The sequence below is a fragment of the Lineus longissimus genome, chromosome 9 (assembly GCF_910592395.1).
Source record: "Lineus longissimus chromosome 9, tnLinLong1.2, whole genome shotgun sequence".
Classification (NCBI taxonomy): domain Eukaryota; kingdom Metazoa; phylum Nemertea; class Pilidiophora; order Heteronemertea; family Lineidae; genus Lineus; species Lineus longissimus.
In genome coordinates this window covers 10,803,113-10,811,082 of record NC_088316.1, presented here as the reverse complement: position 1 = coordinate 10,811,082, position 7,970 = coordinate 10,803,113, and the positions used below count along the sequence as shown (strand labels likewise).

The window sequence follows — 7,970 nt, the reverse complement described above, 5'->3', positions numbered from 1 at the left end:
AATAGACCGTGTTAAAATATGCAATATCTCCCTTAATAGTAGTCGGGAAATTTTGAAAAAAATATGGTAGGTACTTCTAGCAAAGGTGCATCATATATCCTCCGGGTTTTGATTTGACCTCCTTTTCAAGGTCACAGAGGTCAAATGGTGTAAATTAGCCGTTAGGATGTAACGATGGCACGTTTCTAAACTGCAATGACTATTGATACCAAATTTGGTACACATTTACCCCTATAGTCAGGTGATCTCAGGGACCAAAGTTTGGTCCAATATGATTCACCACTTGACCACCAGGGGGCAAAATCCAAAAACCTTAAAAATGTGATTATTCCTTAACTTCTTGCCCGATTGCCACCAATTTGATATCATGGGTACATCTAACCACCATACAGTATATGTCACACAGGTTTTTAATTTGACCTTCTTGTCAAGGTCACAGAGGTCAAATGGCGTAAATTCGCCGTCAGGCCGTTACTATGGCACGTTTCTTAACTGCAATGACTATTGATCACAAATTAAGTACACATGTACCCCTTGGTCAGGTGATCTCAGGTACCGAAGTTTGGTGCGATCTGATTTGCCGTTTGGCCTCCAGGGAGGGGGCCAAATCCTAAATTCTTCAAAATGCCATTATTCCTAGTAATGACTTGCCCGATTGGCACCAATTTTATATCATAGGTACATCTAATTCTAACAACCATTCAATGTGTCACCCGGGTCTTCTTTGATTTGACCTACTTTTCAAGGTCACAGAGGTCGAATGTACTGTAAATTGGCCATTTTGGGGAAATTGTAATTGCTTGGACCTACATCAAACCTAACACTACATGACACAAGACCATGCTCTTTATCCATCTTTCCTCCACATGAGGTGAGCACAATGGCCCTGGCCATTTCATTTAAAGAACAAAAGTCACTATCTATAAAGTCCATAATATAGCCATTGGCAAAAGTTCTCAACCTTTAAACATACTGGAGGAGACTGTCTCTAATCTACGAATTACATGACGAAGTTAAAATGCTTAATACTCAGCTAACTAGCAACATCCAACTTATGAACTGAACTATTAAAAGTATGAATATGAATATACTCAAGTTGTACCACACTAGCATGCCAAACTGTGGCAAGACATAAAACCTTTAAAATGCAGCAATTTCAAAACCAAACGCACTATGATTTACAACAACTTATGTCAAGTACAACGTACTTCTCAAACGCACAACACACCAGAGATCCTAGATTACCAGATCTCAACCATGAAAATTGTAAACCTTATAGAATGTCCTCGCGTCTATTCAGTACAAGAATAGGGAATGTCAGGGTTTACCCATTACGAAGTCTTGGAATTTAGACGGGAGATTACGCTGTCTTTGCGGACGCGGAGTTCCACCTTGCGGCACTGGTGGTGTGACACTGACAGGAATATTCTCACTAACAGCGGAAGAGTTGAGGAAGAGTTGAGGAAGTTGTCGCGGAAGAGTTGAGGTAGATGAAGTCGTCGTTGGAGATCCAGATGCACTATTCTGAGAAGAACTGTGAACGTATGATGATAATCCTTTGGATGACAGTGATTGAAATTGTACCCTTTTTATAATTACCACAGACCCCTAATTTGCATCAAATTCACGAATGTATGCATTTTGATTGGTTTGTGAATATATTCATTCTTAATTGGTAATTAGCGTCATCATTTGCATAATACTGAAAATGGTTTTTGCAGTTTATATCAAAACAAGTTTTTTTCGTATACCACTAAGATTATATACAATGATGTTGTATTCTTCCACTGTGTTACGTTGCTTTACGGATCTAACCTGGCGAATCTAATCTAAAGGACGAATTTGATCAGCAGTGTAGAATACAATGTTCACTTTATTTCACTCGTGCTCGTAACAACCACGACAATTACTAATTCCGAATAGACCGTGTTAACAGCCGAAGACACGAACACGACATCCCTCCTTTTTTAGCTCACCTCTTAGCAGAGGTGAGCTTATCCCATACCGTGGCGTCCGTCGTCCGTCGTCGTCGTCGTCGTCGTCGTCGTCGTCGTCGTCGTCGTCGTCGTCGTCGTCGTCGTCGTCGTCGTCGTCGTCCATCGTCCGTTAGCAGGGCACGTTTCGTAACTGTTAGAGCTATTGAGTTGAAACTTGGTACACATGTACCCTTATGTAATGACACCTGGGAGACCAAGTTTCGGTCCGATTCGTTTCATGGTTTGGCCACCAGGGGGCCAAACGTTAAAAGTGAAAATATGCAATATCTCCCTTAATAGTAGTCGGGAAATTTTGAAAAAAATATGGTAGGTACTTCTAGCAAAGGTGCATCATATATCCTCCGGGTTTTGATTTGACCTCCTTTTCAAGGTCACAGAGGTCAAATGGTGTAAATTAGCCGTTAGGATGTAACGATGGCACGTTTCTAAACTGCAATGACTATTGATACCAAATTTGGTACACATTTACCCCTATAGTCAGGTGATCTCAGGGACCAAAGTTTGGTCCAATATGATTCACCACTTGACCACCAGGGGGCAAAATCCAAAAACCTTAAAAATGTGATTATTCCTTAACTTCTTGCCCGATTGCCACCAATTTGATATCATGGGTACATCTAACCACCATACAGTATATGTCACACAGGTTTTTAATTTGACCTTCTTGTCAAGGTCACAGAGGTCAAATGGCGTAAATTCGCCGTCAGGCCGTTACTATGGCACGTTTCTTAACTGCAATGACTATTGATCACAAATTAAGTACACATGTACCCCTTGGTCAGGTGATCTCAGGTACCGAAGTTTGGTGCGATCTGATTTGCCGTTTGGCCTCCAGGGAGGGGGCCAAATCCTAAATTCTTCAAAATGCCATTATTCCTAGTAATGACTTGCCCGATTGGCACCAATTTTATATCATAGGTACATCTAATTCTAACAACCATTCAATGTGTCACCCGGGTCTTCTTTGATTTGACCTACTTTTCAAGGTCACAGAGGTCGAATGTACTGTAAATTGGCCATTTTGGGGAAATTGTAATTGCTTGGACCTACATCAAACCTAACACTACATGACACAAGACCATGCTCTTTATCCATCTTTCCTCCACATGAGGTGAGCACAATGGCCCTGGCCATTTCATTTAAAGAACAAAAGTCACTATCTATAAAGTCCATAATATAGCCATTGGCAAAAGTTCTCAACCTTTAAACATACTGGAGGAGACTGTCTCTAATCTACGAATTACATGACGAAGTTAAAATGCTTAATACTCAGCTAACTAGCAACATCCAACTTATGAACTGAACTATTAAAAGTATGAATATGAATATACTCAAGTTGTACCACACTAGCATGCCAAACTGTGGCAAGACATAAAACCTTTAAAATGCAGCAATTTCAAAACCAAACGCACTATGATTTACAACAACTTATGTCAAGTACAACGTACTTCTCAAACGCACAACACACCAGAGATCCTAGATTACCAGATCTCAACCATGAAAATTGTAAACCTTATAGAATGTCCTCGCGTCTATTCAGTACAAGAATAGGGAATGTCAGGGTTTACCCATTACGAAGTCTTGGAATTTAGACGGGAGATTACGCTGTCTTTGCGGACGCGGAGTTCCACCTTGCGGCACTGGTGGTGTGACACTGACAGGAATATTCTCACTAACAGTGGGAGACGGGGTTGTGATAACAGATTCTCTGCCTGCGGGGGCAGTTATCATTGGGTCTTCACTACACTGACCCATATCAGACCTTTCATCTACACTGGTCTGACCTAGTACGATACCATGACTGGTTTCACTATGGACAAACTTCTTAACATGAGTGGTGTTTCGTGAGTATCGCACACCCTCTGGAGATTCTACAATCACACTATTTCCCTTTTTATACACAAGCGTATGCGGCTCAGGGTTGAAATTTGTAGACAGTTTGTCCACTTTAGGTTGTTTGAGTAACACTTTATCACCAACGTCAACATCAGAATAATCCGCGTTCCGACGATTGTCAGCATAGATTTTCGCTTTCCCTTTGTTTTCGGCATCCTTGTCGCGCGCTTCAAGATCTGCATACATGCGGCCATCCTCTTCTCATTGAACACCGGGAGCTTTTCTCGTATTTTACGACCAAATAAAAGTTCAGCCGGACTCCTGCCTGTTGTGGGATGTTCCAATCCGCGATATTTGACGACGTATTTTTGCAGTTCTTTCCTCCAATCTTTGTTTTCCACTTGAGCGATTCGGATCCGTTTAAGGAGAGAGTCGTTTTGGCGTTCGACTTCTCCGTTGGCTTGAGCCCACCTAGCGGTAACTTTTACGTGCCTGATACCATTCTCCTCACAGAAATCTGCAAATTCCTTCGATTTAAACTGTGGTCCTTGATCTGATTTGATCGTGACTGGCAGACCGTGACGACCAAATATTTCATCCAGACGTCCGACTACCTTCTCAGTGGTAGTAGAAATCATAATCGCGTATTCGTAATACCGGCTATAGTAGTCTACTACAACCAAAATAGAATGACCTGAAGGAAATGGTCCTAGCAAATCAGTCGCGAGATCTTGCCACGGTCCATCGGGCAATCAAGTAGGTCTCAACGGTTCAGGTGGGTCAGGTCTGGCAACGACCTGGCACCCGTGACAGGATTTACAGTGCCTCTCCGCAGCTTTGTCTATTCCTGGCCACCAAACCTTGGTCCTCAGATTCTGCTTAGTGCGAACAATTCCCAAATGTCCTTCATGAGCTAAGGCAAGCGTTTGTGCCCTCAGCTTTTGCGGTATGATTATTCGTGTGCCGCGCAGAACTAAATGTCCTATTACACAAAGTTCAGGTAAGATTGGCGCATAGGATTTGCACTTATCGAAATTTCCTGAGCTAATTGCCTGATTCACAGTTTTGAGTTCCTCGTCCTCCGCCGAGGCTTCCTCTACCTGTCTCGTTGTCAGCGCCCGAGGTGTTGCGTTCACAGCAACAAAACGTACGTATTCCTCAGCACCGTGGTTGTGCTCCAGTTGACACTTTGCACTAAGAAGACGGGACAACGGATCTGCAATGTTAGAGTGTCCGGGAATGTACACGACTTGGTAATCATAGGGTTGTAGTCGCAAAACCCACCGCTCTACACGCGCACACGGCTTGGATCTAGGCCCATATATGGCTTCCAAAGGCTTATGATCAGTCAGGAGTTCAAAAGATCGGCCATATATGTAACAATGAAAACGCTCACATGCCCACACTAGAGACAGGGCCTCTTTCTCAGTTTGTGAGTAACGTCTTTCACAGTCCGTGAGGCTGCGACTCGCATAACAGACTGGCACTAGTCCACCATTTTGCTCTTGGACAAGTACAGCACCAATGCCTACTGGGCCTGCATCTGCGACGACTTTGGTTTGTGCGTCCTTATTGAAATAAGCTAAAGTTCCTGCCTTCGCCAGACCCTCCTTCAGCGCTTTAAAAGCATTTTTCTGCTCGGCCAAATTTGAAGGGTACGTCCTTTCGAGTTAACTGTCGCAGGGGATCAGCTAGTGTTGCGAAGTGCGGAATGAACCTAGAGCTGAAACCGGCCAGGCCTAAGAAGCTGCGCACCTCAGAGGCAGTTTCTGGCTCCCTAGCCTCCCGTATAGCTCTGACACGCTCCTCAGTTGGGCCTATGCCCTTTTCAGAAAGTAGTATTCCCATGAATACCAGACGATCCATGTTGAACTGACATTTATCAGGGTTCAGCGTGAGCCCCAATGCCTGCAGTCTCTCTAGAACAGCGATCAGTCTCTTATCATGTGTCTCCTGATCCTCAGCATGTACTATGATATCATCTGAGATGTTCTCAACTCCCTCAAGTCCTGCTAGCGCGGTTTGTATAGCATGCTGATACTGTTCACTGGCAGAAGAAACACCAAAAATCAGTCTCTTATAGCGATGGAGACCACAGTGAGTTACAAAGTTTGTGATACTGCGTGATGAAGGCGACAGCTCCAATTGATGGTAGCCCCATTTCAGATCAAGCTTGCTGAAAACCTTCGATCCATTCATGGTCTGCAAGAGTTCATCAACCGTTGGAATCGGATGACGGGGACGCATTATTGCCTCATTAGCTCTTCTCATGTCAAGACACATCCTGATTTCACCGTTTGCCTTGGGTACGACGACAACAGGGTTCAGCCAAGGTGTCGGACCTTCCACTGGCTCGATGATATCTAACTCCAACAGTTCCTTCATTTTTTCCTTGACTTTACAGCGCAGGTTGAACGGTGTCCGCCTCAGAGGTTGGGCTACAGGTGTCACATCCGGGTTGATGTGCAGCTCCACCTGCTGAGACTTCAGTTTACCGACTCCACGGAACAAATCGGGATACCGTTCTACCAAGAATTTGGCCTTATCAAGTCTTGTTTTGTCAGTTACCGCACTCACATCGGCTAGATTTGCAGCGTCGACACCGATTTTGAGCACACCGAGTTTCATTGCCGTCTCCTTCCCTAGGAGTGGGACACCTCGCCCTTTAACAACAATGAAGTCACCTGGTACCACGTGATCGCCTACTCTGGTTTCGCACGCAAATCGACCCTTGACAGACAATGGTTTCTCTGAAGCATACGTCCTGGGGGTGTAACTTCAGATTTACAGTCGATTCTGCTCTTCTTCAGAGCTTTCCAGGTATCCTCGTCCACGACATTACACGTAGCACCAGAGTCAATCAACATTTCGAGTTTAACTCCACCAATCTCAATTGGCAACCTGTTTGTTGTGCCTGTGGCGCCATCTCTGATCAGAAACGCATAGTCATCATCGTGCTCACCTTCGGCTTGACCCAACACATTGACATTATGATTGTTATTCTTCTTAGATTTACAAACGACAGCGAAATGATCCCTGCCGGAGCACTTTGAACACGTCTTGCCCTTAGCCGGGCATGTGGGATCGCGCCCATAATACCCCTCTCTGCCACAACGATAACAAGCACCAGTCTTGGCACCACTAGAGGTTTTACTTTTACGATTGTCAGTCCTTTTCTTATTTTTTTCGAATTTAGGTTCCTCGTGACCTTGACCCTTTCTCGCCTCCCCCACCCAGTTTGCACTTGGGGTAGACTCTGACTTAATGGCCAACGCAGCCATCTGCTGGTTCACGCTCTCCTGAACGCGTGCTATTTCTAGTGCACGGGTCAATGTTAAGTCTTTCTGTTCTAAAAGTTTGCGTTTTAACTTGATGGAACGGCATTTTTCTATAATCTGGTCTCTTATATCGATATCTTGGTCCGCAAAATTGCACAAGGCTGCTTGTGTCTTCAGCCTCGACACAAATTGGTCGGTGGATTCATCCTCCTTCTGATGCAAGCCACGGAAAAGATGCCGCTCAAACGGTTCATTAACTTTGGGCAAGAAATGAGCATCCAACGTACGCACCACCTTCTGGAATACATTGGCTGCATCCGCCACCGGATTGCCATCCGCATCCAACGCAGGGGTTGGACCAGGATCCACTAGAGTATCGAACAGTTCTTGGACCTGCGGCCCAGCACAGTGGAGCAGTAATGCCCGCTTTTGAGGCATGTTAACTACCGCCTTGGCAGCGCAATACACTTCGAAGTTTCTCTTCCATTTCCGCCATTTTGGCGCCAGGCTCGTACAGGAGCCGCTGGCTTCGAACCTTTCTAAAGCCGGTAATTCTACCTGTACTGCAGCCATTCTAGTTTTTCCTCGTCGCCAATGTTGTATTCTTCCACTGTGTTACGTTGCTTTACGGATCTAACCTGGCGAATCTAATCTAAAGGACGAATTTGATCAGCAGTGTAGAATACAATGTTCACTTTATTTCACTCGTGCTCGTAACAACCACGACAATTACTAATTCCGAATAGACCGTGTTAACAGCCGAAGACACGAACACGACAAATGACATTAACTGACACAGTTTACATGAGAAGGGCATTTAAAACCAAACATTTTCGTGGTTGAATGAAAAAAATCCTAT

The 7,970-nt window shown here is 44.4% G+C and overlaps 1 protein-coding gene across 1 annotated transcript; it reads right to left on the bottom strand.

The window, feature by feature from the left end:
- Positions 1 to 6,535: 6,535 nt before the first annotated feature.
- On the bottom strand, positions 6,536 to 7,684 carry LOC135494035 (uncharacterized). The gene has a single exon (XM_064781786.1). It carries the CDS (start codon positions 7,682 to 7,684, stop codon positions 6,536 to 6,538), a length of 1,149 nt encoding a protein of 382 aa, XP_064637856.1.
- Between the last annotated feature and the right edge of the window lie 286 nt (positions 7,685 to 7,970).